The sequence below is a fragment of the Aquarana catesbeiana genome, linkage group LG08 (assembly GCF_042186555.1).
Source record: "Aquarana catesbeiana isolate 2022-GZ linkage group LG08, ASM4218655v1, whole genome shotgun sequence".
Classification (NCBI taxonomy): domain Eukaryota; kingdom Metazoa; phylum Chordata; class Amphibia; order Anura; family Ranidae; genus Aquarana; species Aquarana catesbeiana.
In genome coordinates this window covers 1,030,251-1,054,219 of record NC_133331.1, presented here as the reverse complement: position 1 = coordinate 1,054,219, position 23,969 = coordinate 1,030,251, and the positions used below count along the sequence as shown (strand labels likewise).

The window sequence follows — 23,969 nt, the reverse complement described above, 5'->3', positions numbered from 1 at the left end:
TATTCCTCCCACTGATACCAATGATGGGACACTATTCCTCCCACTGACACCAATGATGGGGCACTATTCCTCCCACTGATACCAATGATGGGGCACTATTCCTCCCACTGACACCAATGATGGGACACTATTCCTCCCACTGACACCAATGATGGGGCACTATTCCTCCCACTGATACCAATGATGGGACACTATTCCTCCCACTGACACCAATGATGGGACACTATTCCTCCCACTGATACCAATGATGGGGCACTATTCCTCCCACTGATACCAATGATGGGGCACTATTCCTCCCACTGACACCAATGATGGGGCACTATTCCTCCCACTGATACCAATGATGGGGCACTATTCCCTCCACTGACACCAATGATGGGACACTATTCCTCCCACTGACACCAATGATGGGACAGTATTCCTCCCACTGACACCAATGATGGGACACTATTCCTCCCACTGATACCAATGATGGGACACTATTCCTCCCACTGACACCAATGATGGGGCACTATTCCTACCACTGACACCAATGATGGGGCACTATTCCTCCCACTGATACCAATGATGGGACACTATTCCTCCCACTGATACCAATGATGGGACACTATTCCTCCACTGACACCAATGATGGGGCACTATTCCTCCCACTGACACCAATGATGGGACACTATTCCTCCCACTGATACCAATGATGGGGCACTATTCCTCCCACTGACACCAATGATGGGACACTATTCCTCCACTGACACCAATGATGGGGCACTATTCCTCCCACTGATACCAATGATGGGACACTATTCCTCCACTGACACCAATGATGGGGCACTATTCCTCCCACTGACACCAATGATGGGGCACTATTCCTCCCACTGACACCAATGATGGGACACTATTCCTCCCACTGACACCAATGATGGGGCACTATTCCTCCCACTGACACCAATGATGGGACACTATTCCTCCACTGACACCAATGATGGGGCACTATTCCTCCCACTGATACCAATGATGGGACACTATTCCTCCCACTGACACCAATGATGGGACACTATTCCTCCCACTGACACCAATGATGGGGCACTATTCCTCCCACTGATACCAATGATGGGACACTATTCCTCCCACTGACACCAATGATGGGGCACTATTCCTACCACTGACACCAATGATGGGGCACTATTCCTCCCACTGATACCAATGATGGGACACTATTCCTCCCACTGACACCAATGATGGGGCACTATTCCTCCCACTGACACCAATGATGGGGCACTATTCCTACCACTGACACCAATGATGGGGCACTATTCCTCCCACTGACACCAATGATGGGGCACTATTCCTCCCACTGACACCAATGATGGGGCACTATTCCTCCCACTGATACCAATGATGGGGCACTATTCCTCCCACTGACACCAATGATGGGGCACTATTCCTCCCACTGACACCAATGATGGGACACTATTCCTCCCACTGATACCAATGATGGGGCACTATTCCTCCCACTGACACCAATGATGGGGCACTATTCCTACCACTGACACCAATGATGGGGCACTATTCCTCCCACTGACACCAATGATGGGGCACTATTCCTCCCACTGACACCAATGATGGGGCACTATTCCTACCACTGACACCAATGATGGGGCACTATTCCTCCCACTGATACCAATGATGGGGCACTATTCCTCCCACTGACACCAATGATGGGGCACTATTCCTCCCACTGATACCAATGATGGGGCACTATTCCTCCCACTGACACCAATGATGGGACACTATTCCTCCCACTGACACCAATGATGGGGCACTATTCCTCCCACTGATACCAATGATGGGGCACTATTCCTCCCACTGACACCAATGATGGGACACTATTCCTCCCACTGACACCAATGATGGGACACTATTCCTCCCACTGATACCAATGATGGGGCACTATTCCTCCCACTGACACCAATGATGGGGCACTATTCCTCCCACTGACACCAATGATGGGGCACTATTCCTCCCGGTGACACCAGTGATGGGGCACAGTTCCTCCCGGTGACACCAATGATGGGGCACTATTCCTCCCGGTGACACCAATGATGGGGCACTATTCCTCTCACTGATACCAATGATGGGGCACTATTCCCCCCACTGACACCAATGATGGGGCACTATTCCTCCCGGTGACACCAATGATGGGGCACAGTTCCTCCCGGTGACACCAATGATGGGGCATCGTTTACTCCCACTAATGATGGGACATTTTCTACTCCTGATGGTCACAGTCCGGCCCCCCTAAAGTCTGAAGGACAGTAAATTGGCCCTTTGTTTAGAAAGTTTAGAGACCCCTGAACTATAGAAAAAACCAACATTTCTCCCTCTACATTGTACAGTATACATTTCTACCCTCAGGGATAGGCATAGGAGGGATTTAGGGAAGTAATATATGAGTGTACAGTATATGGGGGGAGTGATGCTATTTCTTTTAAATTATGAGATTGCATCAAATAAACTAAAATCCTTTCATATACAGTATGATTATGTTACTTGTGATACTTTTAAAGTCCTGTGATTTTATGGGGGGGGGTTCCCATGATTTTATGGGTAAGTCTGTGATAAGGAGGGGTGAAGTCTGTGATCTTTTTTTGGGGGGGGGTTGAAAAAAAAATGGAAGGAAAAGCCTAAAGTGCACATAAAACGTGCCTTGCATTGTGTCTTTTATTGCAGTCAGGTATCACCCCTCTGTTCGGATCTTTTACACCAGACGTTTGTTTTCCCAATCATACGATACATTGTGGCACCGAGCAAATTATTTTATTAGAAATGAGGATTCCAACTCATGATGGAAAATAATGGGAAGTCCTACAGAAAACCTCCTTTTTGTTGTCTCCGATGCCTATAGGCACCTGCCTACTGTGCCTAATAATAAATCCGGCCCGGGTTCCCACACTTTACATATCATTCCTGCTCTATTATTATTATTATTATTATTATTATTATTATTATTATTATTAGGTAGAAGTCATGTCTGGGATTTTCACTTATAAATGTTGTATTTCCGATAGGCTTCTGGTCAGCGCCTCCCAAGATGGTAAATTAATCGTGTGGGACACGTACACCACCAACAAGGTGAGTCTCTATCCATCTCCAGAGTCCTTTTATTTTACTGCTCTTAAAGGATGTGAAATGCTGCTTAGGGATGCGTCCCCTGAGTGCGATTCCCTCAAGTCTCACTGACGAGAGAGGTTCCCCACACCCACCCCTCCCCCTCCCGCTGGAACACAAAGGATGGGCACACAACACTTACCCAATATATACCCCTATGGTACAACTTGTCCCTTCAGCAACTCTCCAAACATGAGAGCTTTGCGAAATTGCAGACAGATGGACGGATATCACCGCATCGCATGCTCTGGGGGTGCTCTAGGCCCCCGCTATATCGTGTATCGCATGCTCTGGGGGTGCTCTAGGCCCCCGCTATATCGTGTATCGCATGCTCTGGGGGTGCTCTAGGCCCCCGCTATATCGTGTATCGCATGCTCTGGGGGTGCTCTAGGCCCCCGCTATATTGTGTATCGCATGCTCTGGGGGTGCTCTAGGCCCCCGCTATATTGTGTATCGCATGCTCTGGGGTGCTCTGGGCCCCCGCTATATCGTGTATCGCATGCTCTGGGGGTGCTCTGGGCCCCCGCTATATCGTGTATCGCATGCTCTGGGGGTGCTCTGGGCCCCCGCTATATCGTGTATCGCATGCTCTGGGGGTGCTCTGGGCCCCCGCTATATCGTGTATCGCATGCTCTGGGGGTGCTCTGGGCCCCCGCTATATCGTGTATCGCATGCTCTGGGGGTGCTCTAGGCCCCCGCTATATCGTGTATCGCATGCTCTGGGGGTGCTCTAGGCCCCCGCTATATCGTGTATCGCATGCTCTGGGGTAACACTATTAAGACCCGCCGAGCCCTTCAGGAAGAACTCTACCAGTGGGTGAGTTGTGCCATCCAAACCCGAATGTGTAAAGCTCCCGTCTCTTTCTCCCGTTCATCTCTGATCTTTCTGATAGCTCAGGCTTGTGGTCCTATGGAAATGTCTCATTACTAATATACAGTATATATATATATATTACCCCGCCCTCCTCTAGCCCAGAGCTTCTCAACCACCTGACTATTTTAAAGGATGCCTTCACTGAAAAAAGGTTGAGAAACACGGCTCTGACCTTCCACAGTGTCTCCAAGTTCCCATAGTGCCACCCAACTTCTCACAGACAATGTTCCCAGACCCCCTAAGATCCCTCGGCTTCTACAATACTGGCCAACCTCCCATGGTGCCTCCCACAGGGTCCCCTGGCTTGCTGCAGAGCCTCAGACCCAACAGGGTCCAATAGTGCCCTCCAGGCTCTGCAGCACCTTCCAGTATCCCATATTGTCCCTGCAAAGCCTCCATCCTTCTGGAGAGACTCCCAGCCAACTCCAACAGTGTCGCCAAACCCTCTACAAGACTCTGGTCCGGCCGCACCTGGAGTATGCTGTCCAGTTCTGGGCACCAGTCCTCAGGAGGGATGTACTGGAAATGGAGCGACTACAAAGAAGGGCAACAAAGCTAATAAAGGGTCTGGAGGATCTTAGTTATGAGGAAAGGTTGTGAGCTCTGAACTTATTCTCTCTGGAGAAGAGACGCTTGAGAGGGGATATGATTTCATTATATAAATACCGGACTGGTGACCCCACAATATATAAATACCGGACTGGTGACCCCACAATATATAAATACCGGACTGGTGACCCCACAATATATAAATACCGGACTGGTGACCCCACAATATATAAATACCGGACTGGTGACCCCACAATATATAAATACCGGACTGGTGACCCCACAATATATAAATACCAGACTGGTGACCCCACAATATATAAATACCGGACTGGTGACCCCACAATATATAAATACCGGACTGGTGACCCCACAATATACAAATACCGGACTGGTGACCCCACAATATACAAATACCGGACTGGTGACCCCACAATATATAAATACCAGACTGGTGACCCCACAATATATAAATACCGGACTGGTGACCCCACAATATATAAATACCGGACTGGTGACCCCACAATATACAAATACCGGACTGGTGACCCCACAATATACAAATACCGGACTGGTGACCCCACAATATATAAATACCAGACTGGTGACCCCACAATATATAAATACCGGACTGGTGACCCCACAATATATAAATACCGGACTGGTGACCCCACAATATACAAATACCGGACTGGTGACCCCACAATATATAAATACCGGACTGGTGACCCCACAATATATAAATACCGGACTGGTGACCCCACAATATATAAATACCAGACTGGTGACCCCACAATATATAAATACCGGACTGGTGACCCCACAATATACAAATACCGGACTGGTGACCCCACAATATATAAATACCGGACTGGTGACCCCACAATATATAAATACCGGACTGGTGACCCCACAATAGGGAGAAAACATTTTCACAGAAGGGAATTTAATAAGACTCGTGACCACTCATTACAATTAGAAGAAAAGAGGTTTAACCTTAAACTACGTAGAGGGTTCTTTACTGTAAGAGCAGCAAGGATGTGGAATCCCCTTCCACAGGCGGTGGTCTCAGCGGGGGGCATCGATCGTTTCGATAGTAGTCCTAGAAAACATACTGGCTTCCTCCCGCTCACCATCACAAAAGCTCACTCATCTTTTCATCCTCCATAAAGTTTATGATACACTACAGGGGCGATTTCAATGGGGGCATATTACCCCCCACCACTTGTACTGTATGTGGCCAGAAAACAGGAACATTCATGTGTTGAGGAGATGCCAAAGCTTTTCAAGTATTGGGAATTTATATTTCAAACCATAAACATGTGAGACCCCAAGATAGGAGTAGTAGGCATTCTACCCAAGAGATCAATCTTATTTCACAAAATGTTTTATTTGGTATTTTGTAATTATTAGACAATTGGTGAAAACCTTCATCATAAATATACAATTACACCGGATTGAGTCAAAGGAAATGAAAAAATACAAAACATGGAGAGTAAGAAGCAAGATATAAAGATCATTATAACTTCTGATTGTTAATGGTGTTTATAGTGTTAGTCCAAGGTGGACGATCTTCTCCCATGCAGGGATTCCTCTTGGATCGAACGATTAACAGGAGTTTTGGGAATTCAGTCTTAGATCACATTCAAGTACCAGAATATTCTTTATAGCCCAGAACTTGGTATCCCAAAAATGGACAACTCTGATACAACCCCCACATATAGCCAATGGAAAACTGCTGCCAACTCTTGACTAAGGCATACCAGAGGCAGTGCCAAATGTGCTCCCATAGTCCGCCAGAGCCCTCTGACCCCACTTCCAACTTATACCTAAAATGATACGACCCACACACTTATTGGAGTGAAATTGGCCATTAATTAACCACAACAATATATAAACATTTCTTAGAACAGAAATATAGAACAATAATGAAAATAATGACCCCCCTGGTTGCCGATCCTTGGAGGCACTACTGAACACAAAAATTGTATCTGCAAAGCCACTTAAGGGTCCTCAGCCACAGAACATCGGCTCAAGGACAATACCAAATTTTCCACTGGCACCTCCATTTCCACAAATTCCCGTTAAACCACCTTTAACTGGGATTAACCATAGGACGCCATACCATAGACGGGCCCTTACTCAGATATTACACAGAAAATTTTGGATGCCTCCAAGGACCCCAACTGCCATACCAATACAACCACCCAACAAGTCCACCATCCACAGCAGCGGGACGGTGGGAAGCTTCTTCTTTGTTGCCTCGAAGTGCCCCTCCGACTTCACAACTCCACTTCCCCACCTATGTTGCCCCTCCCTACCTTACTTTTAACCAATCACTGTCTCCACACATTGTACCACTCCTTACAATAATCGATTAACCTTCTAACGGCCAAACTAACCCTGCCAGCCTAGTCATGTCTGCCCTTCACCCTTTTTTTTTTTGCTTCAGGGCCTGTCTTTACGATGAAGAGAGAAACATATCTACCAACACAGGGAATTCCCACATAAAATAGTATGAGAGGCTTGGTTGGGTTCATCAGCACTGAAGTCATTTGTGGTCAATGAAGAAGGGTCCTCTTACATTAGTGGTCAATGGAGAAGAGCCCTCTTACATTGGTGGTCAATGGAGAAGAGCCCTCTTACATTGGTGGTCTGTGGAGTAGGGCCCTCTTACACTGATGGTCAGTGGAGAAGAGCCCTATTACATTGGTGGTCAATGGAGAAGGGTCCTCTTACATTGATGTAGAAGAGCCCTCTTACATGGTGGTCAATAGAAAAGGGTCCTCTTACATTGATGGAGAAGGGTCCTCTTACATTGATGGTCAGTAGAAAAGGCCCTCTTACATTGGTGGTCAATGGAGAAGGGTTCTCTTACATTGGTGGTCTGTGGAGTAGGGCCCTCTTACATTGATGGTCAGTAGAGAAGAGCCCTCTTACATGGTGGTCAATGGAAAAGGGTCCTCTTACATTGATGGTCAGTAGAAAAGGCCCTCTTACATTGATGATCAGTGGAGAAGAGCCCTCTTACATTGATGGTCAGTGGAGAAGAGCCCTCTTACATTGGTGGTCAGTGGAGAAGAGCCCTCTTACATTGGTGGTCAGTGGAGAAGAGCCCTCTTACATTGATGGTCAGTGGAGAAGAGCCCTCTTACATTGGTGGTCAGTGGAGAAGAGCCCTCTTACATGGTGGTCAATGGAAAAGGGTCCTCTTACATTGATGGTCAGTAGAAAAGGCCCTCTTACATTGATGATCAGTGGAGAAGAGCCCTCTTACATTGATGGTCAGTGGAGAAGAGCCCTCTTACATTGGTGGTCAGTGGAGAAGAGCCCTCTTACATTGGTGGTCAGTGGAGAAGAGCCCTCTTACATTGATGGTCAGTGGAGAAGAGCCCTCTTACATTGGTGGTCAGTGGAGAAGAGCCCTCTTACATGGTGGTCAATGGAAAAGGGTCCTCTTACATTGATGGTCAGTAGAAAAGGCCCTCTTACATTGGTGGTCAGTGGAGAAGAGCCCTCTTATATTGGTGGTCAGTGGAGAAGAGCCCTCTTACATTGGTGGTCAGTGGAGAAGAGCCCTCTTACATTGGTGGTCAGTGGAGAAGAGCCCTCTTACATTGATGGTCAGTGGAGTAGGGCCCTCTTACATTGGTGGTCAGTGGAGAAGAGCCCTCTTACATTGGTGGTCAGTGGAGAAGAGCCCTCTTACATTGATGGTCAGTAGAAAAGGCCCTCTTACATTGGTGGTCAGTGGAGAAGAGCCCTCTTACATTGGTGGTCAGTGGAGAAGAGCCCTCTTACATTGATGGTCAGTAGAAAAGGCCCTCTTACATTGGTGGTCAGTGGAGAAGAGCCCTCTTACATTGATGGTCAGTGGAGAAGAGCCCTCTTACATTGGTGGTCAGTGGGCAAAAGCCCCCAAGGTCAGTGAAGAGACTACAACGATTGTTGGTATGAGTGTTTCATTACCTAGGAGGTAAGAAAAGAGTCATATATAATATAATATGAATGGTGTCTCTTCACTTCCAGGTTCACGCTATCCCTCTGCGCTCCTCCTGGGTGATGACCTGCTCCTACGCACCTTCCGGGAACTTTGTTGCTTGCGGCGGATTGGACAACATGTGCTCCATATACAACCTGAAGACACGTGAAGGAAATGTCAGAGTGAGCAGGGAGCTCGCCGCCCACACAGGTCAGGCTCCGCCCACTGCGCTAATATAAAATTCTAATGTTTCACCATTTTGTCTTTGAGATCTCTGTCATGTTTTTACTGCTGACTTGTTGGGGAGATCTCCCCCCACTTTGTGTTCTCTGTGACACCAGGACAAGAAATGTGGGGGTTCTGGAGTCACCAGCACAGGAAGACACATCCAGCAATAAAAACCTGACATTGATTTTAACCCCTCCCCCACTATTCTAAATAATTGTGCCCTTCATAGAGAACGCTCATTAATTCCTGTCCTTTTGACACCCTGTCACTGGGACAGGAAGTGCAGTTAAATGCTACCAGTGGGGACACAAACAAAAATGAAAACCCAACAGAGGTTCTAACCCTTCTAGATATACTTTAACTCTCTCTCTCCCTTCAGGTTATCTTTCTTGCTGTCGATTCCTCGATGACAACCAGATTGTGACCAGCTCCGGTGACACCACCTGGTGAGAAAAGCCTCAGATATGATTTTACTGGCTGATGTATCCTCTGCACTTACTGACATGTTCCCTTCCCCCTCCCCCCCAGCGCCCTCTGGGACATCGAGACGGGTGTACAGAAGACGGTATTTGTGGGTCACACGGGTGACTGTATGAGCCTGGCTGTGTCCCCCGACTTTAATCTCTTCGTCTCCGGGGCGTGCGATGCAACCGCCAAGCTGTGGGACATCCGGCAAGGAGAATGCAGACAGACGTTCACAGGTCACGAGTCTGACATCAACGCCATCTGTGTGAGTATTGTGAGGAAGGATTGGTGGCAGACGCCACGCTTTACAGGGAATGGTCAATGAAAGATAACATTTCAATAATTGTCCCCTGTTTGCATAAACTCCAATTTTACCAAATTTTACCAATGTGGCCGAATTCCATGAAGACAGACGATATAAACCAGAGAATGTAAAATCCAGACGCCGGGTCTGCAGTGGCCAATGTGGCTCAGAGCCGGAGAATGTAAAATCCAGACGCCGGGTCTGCAGTGGTCAATGTGGCTCAGACCCGGAGAATATAAAATCCAGACGCTGGGTCTTCAGTGGTCAATGTGGCTCAGAGCCGGAGAATGTAAAATCCAGACGCCGGGTCTTCAGTGGTCAATGTGGCTCAGAGCCGGAGAATGTAAAATCCAGACGCCGGGTCTTCAGTGGCCAATGTGGCTCAGACCCGGAGAATGTAAAATCCAGACGCTGGGTCTGCAGTGGCCAATGTGGCTCAGAGCCGGAGAATGTAAAATCCAGACGCCGGGTCTTCAGTGGCCAATGTGGCTCAGACAGGCGACCACAAGCGTAAAACTGGATGGTGAATGCGGGGTATAACTGCAGTGGGAGATGTGATGGTTGTCTGGCTCATTCTGTTCTTGCCATAGATAAGTGATCGGCTTCTCTTGGAGTTTGGAATTCTGTTCGGCTCGTCTTGTGATGTTCTCCTGCCAGGTCCTCACTTTCCTCCTCAGCCAATAGGCAATAAAGTTTGGTCAAGGCCCCGCCCCCAACAATGAAGAGGACATCATCCTCCGATATCCTCTCAGCCGGTTCACACAGAACTGTGTAAAGCGGGTTCAACAAATTTCTACTCCACATTCAACTTTAACTTTACTCATAAATTAATTGCAATCGCCTCAAATATCGATCGATGATCTTTGATATTGGGAAAATGTTAACTTGCTTTAAATGACTTGTGTACGTTGCCCCCTAAGAGTCAGAGACTAGCGGACCGCAAGCTTTGGACTGTGGCAGTGGTCTTCAAACTGCGGCCCTTTGCTTGTCTTTATTTGGCCCTTGAATGTGCAGCCAATTGAAAATCCGGAATAAGAGCAGAAATCTGTAGGCGATGGCTGTATGTGGCACTGCAGAATGGTGACTCTTCTGGTGGATACCAATTTATGGATCTCCTTGGGGTATTTGTACCATGTGATGAGAACCAGTCGTGGCCCGCTCATTACGGGCGCCGCCCCCCCTAATTTATGCGCCCGTCCCCCTGGTCTACATGCAGGGCGCCGGACGCATGGATTTCAATGGGGTTTTTCTTTTGAGGCACGTGATTAGAGCCAGAGGTTCTAATTGGCTTCAAAAAAGGGTGGGCTCGGTGCACAGAGCCCACCCACTTAATTAATTAATATTCGCTAATGTCTTCCTGCTTCTCCTCCCAGCCAATCAGGAAGCGGGTCCTGAGACCCGATTGGCCAGGGAGTCTTAGGGCTCTCAGGACTCACTTCCTGTTCGGTCCAGAGGAGAAGGAACGGCCCTGGCTCTTCCCTCTGCAACCTCCTCCCCGCTCCTCTACCACAGCATAAGGTAAGTCCATGGATCGCTGCCCTCCTTATCATTCGTCTAAAGGGGTTGTGTGAGCGAGCGCCAGGGGGGGTGAAGGGTAGTGCGAGTGAGAGGGGTCCAGGTTTGTTTGCCCCCCCCCCCAATATATTAAGCACCAGCAGCCGCCACTGCTGAGAACGTTCTATAATGTTATTTTCTCTCCTTTCCGGTCGCAGTTCTTCCCCAGCGGTCAGGCTGTATGTACGGGATCCGATGACGCCACCTGCCGCCTGTTTGACCTGCGAGCCGACCAGGAGCTCAGCGTCTACTCCCAGGACAGCATCATCTGTGGCATCACCTCCGTGGCGTTCTCCCGCAGCGGGCGCATTCTCTTCGCCGGATACGACGATTTCAACTGCAACCTCTGGGACTCGCTAAAGTGCGAAAGAGTCGGTGAGTTCCGGGACTCGATTTTTTATTGTCAGGGTGGAATATATCAGAGATCGAGTCAGGAATCAGCATCAAGGATGGCCAAATCTGTGTAGCTACACTAGGAACCTGCGACCGGACCATACACTGTATATATGTATATATATAATAGTAAAACAAAAGACATCCAAAGATCAGCAAACAGAAAACATAAAGGTAGAAGTGAACCAACCCCCCCCAATGACTAAATGAGCCAAGTAACAGAAATCCGAACTATATACAATATATACAAATGGGGAACACAGGAAAGCGAGGTCATCTGGAGGCGCAGGGAACATATAGGAGGGGGAAACAGAAACTGGGATCAGAAATAAAGGGACATAGGAACACGACAGCGGGGTTCAGAGTATAAATACAAGGCAGGAGCAGGCACAGGATAGCAGTATCTGGCAGTAAAGCAAAACACTGCCGCAAAGTGTAAGAACAGAGGAGGGAATAAATACCCTCCCAGCAGCCAGCATCAGATAGAGACTGATTACTGGAATCTGCTGATTGTTGGGAGACACCCGCTGGTGAGCACCAGAACTACAATCCCCACTCTGGGAGGCACAGAACTACAACCCCCCACTCTGGGAGGCACAGAACTACAACCCCCACTCTGGGAGGCACAGAGCTACAACCCCCACTCTGGGAGGCACAGAACTACAATCCCCCACTCTGGGAGGCACAGAACTACAACCCCCACTCTGGGAGGCATAGAACTAAACCCCCCACTCTGGGAGGCACAGAGCTACAACCCCCACTCTGGGAGGCACAGAACTACAATCCCCCACTCTGGGAGGCACAGAACTACAACCCCCACTCTGGGAGGCATAGAACTAAACCCCCCACTCTGGGAGGCACAGAACTACAATCTCCCACTCTGGGAGGCACAGTGCCACCAGCAGGTGATGACAGGACCTGACAGATCTTCATTAATACTTAAAGTGTATGTAAAGGCATTTTGTTGAAAGTTTTGGATAGAGGGGGGAGGGGTTAGACTCATTGTCAAGATTGAATTGCTATTACGTAGAAATACAGATACAATCCAGGGATAACTCAACAATTAAACATTAGTGGAGACTGATGCCTTCAATATGGACTTAGAGTATAAAGAATGAGAGAGCCACAAGTTTATCACAAGTCCAGTATAGATTTATTAATCCTTATAAATAATTAATAGGTAAAGCCAACGCGTTTCAAGGGCTCACAACTTCCCCTTCATCAGGGATTGAAGCCCAACCCTGGACAAAACAAATGTGCCCATGCGCGGGGGGGGGGGGGGCTGTGCCTGCTCTGTGAGGGCTAACAGCTCATTTTGTTGAGGGGAGAGGAGGAAGCTGTATACTGTAGCGCCCCCCCCACAATCCATTGGTGGACTGTTCCTGATGTCCTCACGTCCAGAGCAGGGCTATGAGCTTGATGATGTCAGGAACAGTCCACTGCTAGACTGTGAGAGGGGGGGTGTTTAGGAGCCGCAGGGACCGGTCTTTTGTGGAGAGGATCGGAGACTCAGGTAAGTATATCTCTGTTCTCCAATCCTCTAGACAAAAATGAGTGGTTGACCCGTGGAGTGCAGGCTTTAAATGATAGGAGAAATACGGGACAATGTGAGCAATGAATGAAGGACTAGTACAAGGTCCGTGTCCTCACCAGGTGGTGACACCAGAAGCTGAGCTGAAAAACCTGCCATATTGTAAATGCCTGTCTGCTTATGAGGAATGTATAGCATACGTCCATTTTTTTAATGGTGGTGATTTTCCACAGGTGTCCTCTCCGGCCACGACAATCGCGTCAGCTGTCTCGGAGTCACCGTGGATGGCATGGCTGTGGCGACAGGATCATGGGACAGTTTCCTCAAGATCTGGAACTAAATACTTGCAATGCTATTTAATGCAGCAGAGACATAATCACTCCCCTCCCCCCTTCTTCACCCTATTTAACCCTATTAATGTACCTTGGTTCACCCCTAACCTGCTCACCCTAGGGCTCCAGTCGGTGTTCCAGTTTCCTTCCCATCATTCATTAGGGATTGTTTGGTGACATTGGGCCTTACGCTCACAAGGGTCTGCAGGAAGTCCTCCTTGTTGGATGTAGCAACCTGAGGCCCTCCTCTTTTTGTTTCTTTTGCCCCTTGCTGCACTAAAATAAAATGAACGGGGGAATCCGGTTGTTATGGACGGCAAAGACAGTTCTTCTTACAGATACTTCCTCCTAACACTCCAGTCTCACACAACACACCATCTGCCGATTGCCTCCATTCTGGTGTTCACCTTCTACAACTGACTTCTGTGTTCCCTCAATACATTTAATTGACGTATTTTCATCTTCAGACCCCATAAAACGGGCTAGGCAGGGAGTTCCCTGGTCCCAGCCCTAACCTCGCTCTCAGCATCCCCCCCCCCCCCCCCCCCCCCACATATACACTGGAACGCCTTATTTGTGATTAGGCAAACGTCCATCTTTAGAATAGATGTGTAAACTTATATAAGATATAAAATTCTAAAGACCAATTAAAGGTGAAATCAAAGTGTCCTTCCAATTTTAATTGGTGCAAACACCCAGCGCTCCCCACAGGATGAATTGGGCAAATATATCTTCTTACCAGATATTAAGACCTTCTAAGGTCTACAGGCGCCTCAGAGAGCATTCACCCCTCACTTTGGGTATGAACCGCCTCAGCTGTTCAGCTTCCTTGGTGGACTCCAATGATACAGATCCCCACAGCAGTTATCCTTTAGGGAACTCCAAAACTCGATCAAACGGAAGAGGAAAATAAAACTCACTGCGCATCATTCATTAAAGGCACACAAGAGTTTATTTCAAGGTTCTACTTACAGCAAAGAATGTTACAATTGGCTTATTGGAAACACATGTTCGCCCAACACCCTCCACGAGTGCCACGACGTCACCGCTGCTCCGTGTCTAGCCTGACGTACGTTTCGTCCAATGGGACTTCTTTGTGAGGCAGTAAAGTAAAGTAGCCTTACCGCCTCACAAAAGATGGACTTTTGTTTGCCTAATCACAAATAAGGCAAACAAATACACATATACATGACAGCGCAACACTTTGATATATATAATTTGTTGGATATGGTGGGTACATATTCGTGAGTGCTGCTTTTTTTTGTCACAAATCATTTAAGTCAATTTTTGTTAGTTATTTACACTAAGCACAATTTTCTTTTGCATACATATACACTGGAGCCTGAGAGGGAGGTTGCACAGTATAGAGTCATGTCTTAACAGACAGCCCCAGTAAGAATCTTTCTGAGATGCATGTAGATTATGGCTGCAAGGGATGAAAGAACATCAAATCAGATATGTGCCACTCACCCACTCAGGAGCTGCTAGGTTTTTACGGGTCCTCCAAGCCTCCCTAACAGTGATTCGGCCCATAGCTGCACCCAAAACACTCGCTGAGCCACCAGTGGCAGCCAGATGACAGACTTCCACTCCGTCAAACTTTTTTTGTTATTTTATTGGCCTAATGTCCAGGGGGTAGAGGGTTGGGGTACAGGATACCCAAAAACAGCAGCAAAAACCCCTCTGCTCAGTAGATTCTTCTAGCATCCTTTGCCTCCACTAAAGGCTAATGTAGAATTCTTTTCACCTCCTTTGCCTCTTCTCAGGCGAATGTAGGCGTGGTAGGCCAGACAGCTACATTCAACAATCTTCAGCCTTCAGAGGATCTTTAAGCCGTGACCGGTAATCCGTAGTGGTGGACCTTTAATTTAGGACCGGTAATGTGTAGTAGTGGACCTTTAAGCTGGGACTAGGAATTCGTTTTTTTAAGACTTTAGGCCAAGGCCAGCAATCTGCAGTAGTGGATCTTTAAGTCGTGGATGGTAAAGTGTAGTGGTGGGGCTTTAAGCTGGGACTGGAAATATGTCTTTGTAAGATTTTAGCTCGGGACCAGCAATCTGTAGTAGTGGCCCTTTACATCAGGACTGGCAATCTGTAGTTGTGGCTCTTTAAACTGGGACTGCCAATTTGGTTCTATTAGGACCTTTAGCTGAGACGGGTAATCTGTAGTGGTGGACCTTTAAGCCAAGACCAGCAATCTTCAGTAGTGGACCTTTGAGTTAGGATTGGTAAAATGTAGTAGTGGAGCTTAAAGTCGGGACTGGCAATTTGTCTTTGTAAGATTTTAGGTCGGGACCAGCAATGTGTAGTAGTGGACCTTTAATCAAGGACTGGCAACTTGGCTTTGTTAAGCCCTATAGCCAAGAAAGGCAGTCTGTAGTAGTGGACCTTTAGTCCGAAACCAGAAATCTGTAGTAGTGGACCTTTAGTCCGAAACCAGAAATCTGTAGTAGTGGACCTTTAGTCCGAAACCAGAAATCTGTAGTAGTGGACCTTTAAGCCAGGACTGACAATTTGGCTTGGTTAAGCCCTTTAACCAAGATGGGTAATATGTAGTAGTGGAAATGTAAGTTGGCATTGGTAAAGTTTAGTAGTGGAACTTGAAGCCAGACTGGTCTTTTGTCTGTAATGCCGCGTACACACGAGCGGACTTTTCGACGGACTAGGTCCGGCGGACCTGGACTCCGTCGGACAATTCGATCGTGTGTGGGCTCCAGCGGACTTTTTTTCCCCAAAAGTCCGAAGGACCTAGAAATAAAACATATTTCAAATCTTTCCGACGGACTCGAGTCCGGTCGAAAAATCTGCTCATCTGTGTGATAGTCCGACGGACTAAAACCGACGCTAGGGCAGCTATTGGCTACCGGCTATCAACTTCCTTATTTTAGTCCGGTCGTACGTCATCACGTACGAATCTGTTGGACTTTGGTTGATCGTGTGTAGGCAAGTCCGTTCATTCGAAAGTCCGTTGGAAAGTCCGTCGAAAAGTCCGCCCATGTGTACACGGCATAAGACTTTAGGGCAGGACTGGCAGTCTGTAGTAGAGGGGTTTTAGTCCAGGACTGGCCATTGTGCTTTCTAAAACCCTTTATCCAAGATAGGCAATCTGTAGTATTGGACCTTTTGGCAAGGACTGGCAATTTGACTTTGTTAAGCCTTTTAACTAAGATGGGCAGTCTGTGGTAGTGGAACTTTAAGTTGGGAATGGTAAAGTGTAGTAGTGGAGCTTTAAGCCTGGACTTGTAATTTGTCTTTGTAAGACTTTAGGTCGGGGCCGGCAACCTGTAGTAGTGGACCTTTAGACCAGGACTGGCAGTTTGGCTTTATTAAGCCCTTTAGCCAGGACCAGCAATCTGTAGTGGTGGACCTTTAGGCCAGGACCAGTTATCTGTAGTGATGGACCTTTAGGCCAGGACCAGTCATTTGGCTTTGTTAAGCCCTTTAGCTGAGACGGGCAATCTGTAGTACTGGATCTTTAAGCCGAGACCGGCATCTGACTAAGCAAAACTCTTCTCCATCTTCCTTCTCCAAACAGCACACATTGAACTGGACCTCTCTCTGGAGACATATCCTCCCCAGGCAGCAGACCTGAGAGACAGGGACCTCTGGACTCACACCCTCCCCAGGCAGTAGGCTTCAGAGGAAAGATAGAGGACCCTTCACACCGACATCCTCTCCAGCCAAGACCTAGGAAGGAAGGACCTTGGGTATAAACTCCTCAGTGATTGGCCAAGGCAGAATAAATACTCCCAACCCATTATATCTTCTCTTCACATTCCCTGGTAGCAGGCGGGAGCAATGTTTAGGGTTTAGGAGAAACTCAACAAACCCAGAGAGCAATGAGACTACAGCCTACCTGCCGACACAGAATAAAGACTAGAGACCCTCCAGCTATGGCGGGATCCCTACTGATACCAACTGAGGAGTTGCTGTGAAATCATTTTACTGATTCTAATCAGTACCAGAACCGGTTTGTTTAGCAATCCCCCCTATCCCCCCCCCCCCCCCCGGACAAGAATGCGGAACTGTGCCCCCTCTCCCAATGCTAATGCACGCAGTAGAATGGCTTTACTGCCCTCTGTCCATTCTTTGTCCCCTTGCTCCTCTGTGCCCAGGGCAGCTGTCCCTTGTTCCCACCCCTTATCCTGAAAAGCGTTTATTAGAGAACGTTTTGTGTCTGTAGATGAGGCACAGACTACACACTTTACTCATCTTCATGTATTTTTCAAATCTGCGGCCTTCATTAAATGAATACGGGATGATCCCGCCATGAAGGTCTTTCTTCAGGCGCTTCTTGTTACAGGATGACAATTGTTTCCCAGTTGTGCTCCTGCACTGCCCCCTGGTGGAGACTCCATGTGCTGCCACACATTAGTCAGGCATGGTCCGCCTTTCTCACCCTCCAAAGCTGTGCCGCCCACACTGGAGCACATGAATGTAGACAGGAAGTGGCTGAAGAAGACTGGAGGAGATCAGAGCTGGAAAAAAACGTTGAAAAAAAAAAGGGTTGGGGATGTATGGGGAGCTCCATGAAGTGGTCATGAAATCTCAACGGTATGGAGATGATGGGGTCATCTTTCCAAAATACGCCCCACCATAAAACAAAGCGGGCAGCGCCCTGATATTCCGGTCACCTTCTTCAATATATATTATTTCCTCCGTAGCTACAGGTAATCTTCAAATCTAAATCCAGCCCCCCCTTCAGTCTTGCACAGGTGTACCGGCTCCTCCCCTTCAGTCTTGCACAGGTGTACCGGCTCCTCCCCTTCAGTCTTGCACAGGTGTACCGGCTCCTCCCCTTCAGTCTTGCACAGGTGTACCGGCTCCTCCCCCTTGAGTCTTGCACAGGTGTACCGGCTCCTCCCCCTTTAGTCTTGCACAGGTGTACCGGCTCCTCCCCCTTGAGTCTTGCACAGGTGTACCGGCTCCTCCCCCTTGAGTCTTGCACAGGTGTACCGGCTCCTCCCCCTTTAGTCTTGCACAGGTGTACCGGCTCCTCCCTTTCAGTCTTGCACAGGTGTACCGGCTCCTCCCCCTTGAGTCTTGCACAGGTGTACCAGCCCCTCCCCCTTTAGTCTTGCACAGGTGTACCGGCTCCTCCCCTTCGGTTGCAGGAAAGGTAAAATATAAGCAGAATAATCTTCACTTGTACACCCACTGCCCCTCCCCCGTCCTTGTCCGCTATCCCTCCATAAGACCCACAACATCATCATCATCCAATACCTACATTAACCCTTTCCTAGATAACATACCCCGCCCCCCTACATGACACGACACGACACCACACCGCTCGCTGCACATGCTGCACCCATGTGTATATCAATTTTATTTATTATAATGAAGCCCCTCCCCCCTTTTTCTGTCACTTTTTCAGATAAGTGTGTTTTATAGAAAGAGGAAAATAAAATCTATTTTAGGTCACGGCAGCAAAAGTCTTCTTTTGGTATCATTCATAGGAGGAGAGAAAACAGCCAATCAGAGATCACAAAACCGACGCAAAGGGCGGATCTAATGTTGTCTATGAAGGTTCTCCCTTATCGGGGATCACATTCACCCCGAATTGTCCGCCCGCCAATCTGGGAGATGTTTGGCTGCTTATCTAAAGAGATTCCTTACAGCCCAAAGTGATTGTAAACCTCAGACATGAAATCTGAACAAAGCAAATCCCTCTATAGTGTGAACTTATCTCAGTCCAGAGCACTGAGTGTCATTTCTGTCTGCTGCTCCCTTCCTCTATCTGCATGAGACTCCTCCCCCTCCTTCCTCTGCTATGAGACTCCTCCCCTCTCCTCCCTCTGCTATGAGACTCCTCCCCCTCCTTCCTCTGCTATGAGACTCCTCCCCCTCCTTCCTCTGCTATCTGCATGAGACTCCTCCCCCTCCTTCCTCTGCTATCAGACTCCTCCCCCTCCTTCCTCTGCTATGAGACTCCTCCCCCTCCTTCCTCTGCTATGAGACTCCTCCCCCTCCTTCCTCTATCTGCATGAGACTCCTCCCCTGCCTTCCTCTGCTATGAGACTCCTCCCCCTCCTTCCTCTGCTATGAGACTCCTCCCCCCTCCTTCCTCTGCTATGAGACTCCTCCCCTGCCTTCCTCTGCTATGAGACTCCTCCCCCTCCTTTCTCTGCTATGAGACTCCTCCCCCTCCTTCCTCTGCTATGAGACTCCTCCCCCCTCCTTCCTCTGCTATGAGACTCCTCCCCTGCCTTCCTCTGCTATGAGACTCCTCCCCCTCCTTCCTCTGCTATGAGACTCCTCCCCTGCCTTCCTCTGCTATGAGACTCCTCCCTCCTTCCTCTGCATGAGACACCTCCCCCTTACCCTCCTCCTCCTCCCTCCTTCCTCTGCATGAGACTCTTCCTGCTATTTGCATGAGTCTCCTCCCCCTCCCCCTCCTTCCTCCGCTATCTGCATAAGTCTTCTGACACCAAGAGATAAAAGGTGACAGGGGAGGAAGCTCCAGCACACAGCCTGTGATCGACAGCCTCAGCTCTGATCCTGTGTGCTGCGTGAAGGGGGGTGTGTCCCTTCCCTCCAATCAGCTCTCAGAGCTCTCCTCACTGAGCTCTGCAGAGTGTCATTTCAGCTCTCTGCCCCCTGCTTTCTGAAAGCTCAGACAAGCTGTATAAATGTTGGACTTTGAACGGATGTAGAGAAGAGAAGACTGCAGATAAACAGGTACATCTTATGCAGGAGGATCGGTGTCATCTCTGTGTATCACCGGAGGCCGCTCACCTCACTGGGGACATGGGGGGGTTTACAATCACTTTAAATTGGCTGAATACATTCCAGGGGCACCAAAAGATACGGGGGGGCCTGAGTCAGTGGCTGTTCTTCTATCACCAGGGGAGGTGTTATTATGGGATAGCTGCCTGGAGTCGTGTGAACCTATTCCTCACTCTGTGTGTGGAAGCAGTGGTCTCTCTGCAGAGGTCTGACACTCCTCAATCAGCTGATGCTCCCTGCCGATTGGAGAGCTGTAGGTCTGACTCAGCAAAAAATAAAGGTTTTATTGTCGTTGGGTCTCGCTTATTACCCGGTGACAACGTTGTCACCAGAACAGGAAGTGAGGATGGGACTGAATACACACAACTGAGCCCCATTGTATCCAATCCCGAGGTGATCGTTCATCTATCACTTTCTGATGGATTGAGGTTCACCGTACAAGTGATAGCAAACAATGCATCAAAATATCCAACAATCCAACACATACAGTATCGATTGTTTCTGATGGATTAGATTTTCAATCCATTGAACACAAGTATTTAATTGATCTGTATTATGATCGGTTGTCTGTATGTTGACCGATCAATAAAATTCTGCCGTCTCTTGGAACTCTTTAGTAACCTCTAGAAGGGGTCATACTGGAGGCCCCACCCACCCCCGTTTGCTACAATGTAAAGTAGTGAGTGTACAGCTTGTATAACAGTGTAAATTTACTGTCCCCTCAAATAACTCAACACACAGCCATTAATGTCTAAACCGCTGGCAACAAAAGTCAGTACACCCCTAAGTGAAAATCTCCAAATTGGGCCCAATTAGCCATTTTCCCTCCCCGGTGTCATGTGACTCGTTAGTGTTACAAGGTCTCAGGTGTGAATGGGGAGCAGGTGTGTTAAATTTGGTGTTATCGCTCTCACTCTCTCATACTGGTCACTGGAAGTACAACATGGCACCTCATGGCAAAGAACTCTCTGAGGATCTGAAAAAAAGAATTGTTGCTCTACATAAAGATGGCCTAGGCTATAAGAAGACTGCCAAGACCCTGAAACTGAGCTGCAGCACGGTGGCCAAGACCATACAGCGGTATAACAGGACAGGCTCCACTCAGAACAGGCCTCACCATGGTCCACCAAAGAAGTTGAGGTCACGTGATCAGCGTCATATCCAGAGGTTGTCTTTGGGAAATAGACGTATGAGTGCTGCCAGCATTGCTGCAGAGGTTGTAGGGGTGGGGGGTCAGCCTGTCAGTGCTCAGACCATACGCCGCACACTGCATTAAATTGGTCTGCATGACTGTCATCCCAGAAGGAAGCCTCTTCTAAAGATGATACACAAGAAAGTCCACAAACAGTTTGCTGAAGACAAGCAGACTAAGGACATGGATTACTGGAACCATGTCCTGTGGTCTGATGAGACCAAGATAAACGTATTTGGTTCAGATGGTGACAAGCGTGTGTGGGGGCAACCAGGTGAGGAGGACAAAGACAAGTGTGTCTTGTCTACAGTCAAGCATGGTGGTGGGAGTGTCATGGTCTGGGGCTGTATGAGTGCTGCCGGCACTGGGGGGCTACAGATCATTGAGGGAACCATGAATGCCAACATGTACTGTGACATACTGAAGCAGAGCATGATCCCCTCCCTTCAGAGACTGGACCGCAGGGCAGTATTCCAACATGATAACCACCCCAAACACACCTCCAAGACCACCACTGCCTTGCTAAAGAAGCTGAGGGTAAAGGTGATGGACTGGCCAAGCATGTCTCCAGACCTAAACCCTATTGATCATCTGTGGGACATCCTCAAACGGAAGGTGGAGGAGCGCAAGGTCTCTAACATCCACCAGCTCTGTGATGTCATCATGGAGGAGGGGAAGAGGACTCCAGTGACAACCTGTGAAGCTCTGGTGACCTCCATGTCCAAGAGGGTTAAGGCAGTGCTGGAAAATAATGGTGGCCACACAAAATATTGACACTTTGGGCCCAATTTGGAGATTTTCACTTAGGGGTGTACTGACTTTTGTTGCCAGCGGTTTAGACATTAATGGCTGTGTGTTGAGTTATTTTGAGGGGACAGTAAATTTACACTGTTATACAAGCTGTACACTCACTACTTTACATTGTAGACAAGTGTCATTTCTTCAGTGTTGTCACATGAAAAGATAGAAGAAAAGATTTACACAAATGTCACTGAGGGGTGTACTTACTTTTGTCAGATACAGTAGCTGAGTATACGGCCTGCACAGGGGGCACTAAAATATCATCCAATGACCTCACCCTACAGGGATATGAGGAGCCTCCAGCATGACACAGACTAGTCTACGCCACCCAGGGCCGGGACAAGGGGTGGCTGCTCTGGGCACTGTGGTATCATATGAGGTGGGGGGGGGGCCACAAGGAGATTGGGGGGATGGGATTTGTGTTGGGAGGGGGAATGTGGGGGGCTACAGGGGTTAGGAATTGTTCTAGGAGGGGAAATTTGGAGCTGTGTGCTGGGAGTGGTAATTTAGGGGGATTTGTGTTGGGAGGGGGGATGGGGGAAGAGGATTGGTGGTGGGAGGGGGGCTTGTGCTAGAAGAGGTGATATGGTGATACTAGGAGGGGAAATGTTTTTCTTTTTTTTGGGGGGGAAGGGGGTTGTGCTAGTGAGGATGAATGGTGGGGGGGGATGTTGGGGGGAGGATTTGAGCTGGGAGGGGGGATTTGAAGTGGCGGGGGGGGGGGGGGGAGGTGTACTCGGAGAGGAAATTTGAGGGATTTGAAGGGTAGAGGATTTGTACTAGAAGGGGTGATCTTTTGGGGGGCATTTGTGATGGGGGGATTTCAGCAGAGGGTGGATTTTCACTGGGGGAGGGGGAATTTATGCTTAGAGAATAAGCATGCAGATTAGTGCAACATGTTTTTGTGTGTGTGTGGGGGGGGTTCCTGACACATAATGCTCGTGCATCTTGGGGGGCGCAGTTTGGCATGTTTGCCCCGGGTTCTAGAAGACCTTATCCCAGCAGTGACACCACCACTCCGAGACCCTCTATCAGCCCCTTCACCTCCTCTCTATGGTTCCTGATTTGGGGAAATGTTCTCAGTAACAATAATAGAGCAGACATTGGTTACACATTGTGAATCTTGACTTAGAGAGACTTCGGTGCGATTCCAGCATGGTGGTGGATGGTGGTCACTTATTTCACAATACAAAACAATGTTGCAGGACGTCCTTCTTCTACAATGTAACCGACACAGAATTCTTCATTGGGGGAAACCATTTATGAATTCTTTATGGTGTATTTTATAGATAGGCGAAGGAGGAGAACCTCACTACCCTCATATGGCAACCAATGAAAAGTCCATTGTCTCAAACAACATGAGTGTCCCCTTCTGCATCCAATGGTAAGGAGCCCCTCACTGTCCATGAAAGGGGAGACTGTAGATGAACATGTAGGTTACATTTTAGTGGAGATGGTCTTCACCCCAACAGAAAGACAGACCTTCCTTCCTCACACGAGGCCTCCTGCCCTTCCCATCAAACCAAACCCCCCACCGGGGACCTCAATACTATCTGAGAAACCCGGAATAATGAGCATAACCTGCTCCCTAGCACCATTCTGGGGGAGTCTCACATACAAGGACCTACACCCTGATACAAGAAGATCTTGCACTAAAAGGCAAGCTACACTTATTTTGTTGTCCCCAATATCTGTGATTTGAAATGCTGCACTACAGGAAAAATACTTTGGGATAAAATCATAAATATACTTACCTTAACCCCAAGTTTCCAATAGACCTGCCTCAGTGAGGTGGCATTGGTGGGTCTTCTTGCAGGATCCTGAGAAGGTTGAGGATCCCAAAGCCCAAAAGCACGCGCTCCACGCTCAATGC

General features: G+C 48.3%; 1 protein-coding gene and 1 long non-coding RNA gene across 3 annotated transcripts in view; both read left to right on the top strand.

Annotated features, from left to right (window-relative positions):
• GNB3 (G protein subunit beta 3) overlaps positions 1-13,698 on the top strand; it is a 94,497-nt gene extending 80,799 nt beyond the window's left edge. For both annotated transcript variants that reach the window (XM_073595373.1, XM_073595372.1), the window contains 6 exons: positions 3,066-3,129; positions 8,618-8,780; positions 9,178-9,244; positions 9,327-9,528; positions 11,280-11,496; positions 13,279-13,698. In XM_073595373.1, the coding sequence (XP_073451474.1) occupies positions 3,066-3,129; positions 8,618-8,780; positions 9,178-9,244; positions 9,327-9,528; positions 11,280-11,496; positions 13,279-13,385 (820 nt within the window). In that variant the 3' untranslated portion in view covers positions 13,386-13,698. The remainder of the gene's footprint in view (positions 1-3,065; positions 3,130-8,617; positions 8,781-9,177; positions 9,245-9,326; positions 9,529-11,279; positions 11,497-13,278) is intronic.
• Positions 13,699-17,374: 3,676 nt separating this feature from the next.
• Positions 17,375-18,809, top strand: LOC141105514 (uncharacterized). Its single transcript, XR_012235597.1, has 2 exons — positions 17,375-18,361; positions 18,429-18,809. It is a non-coding gene; the product is annotated as an uncharacterized lncRNA (long non-coding RNA).
• Positions 18,810-23,969: the final 5,160 nt, after the last annotated feature.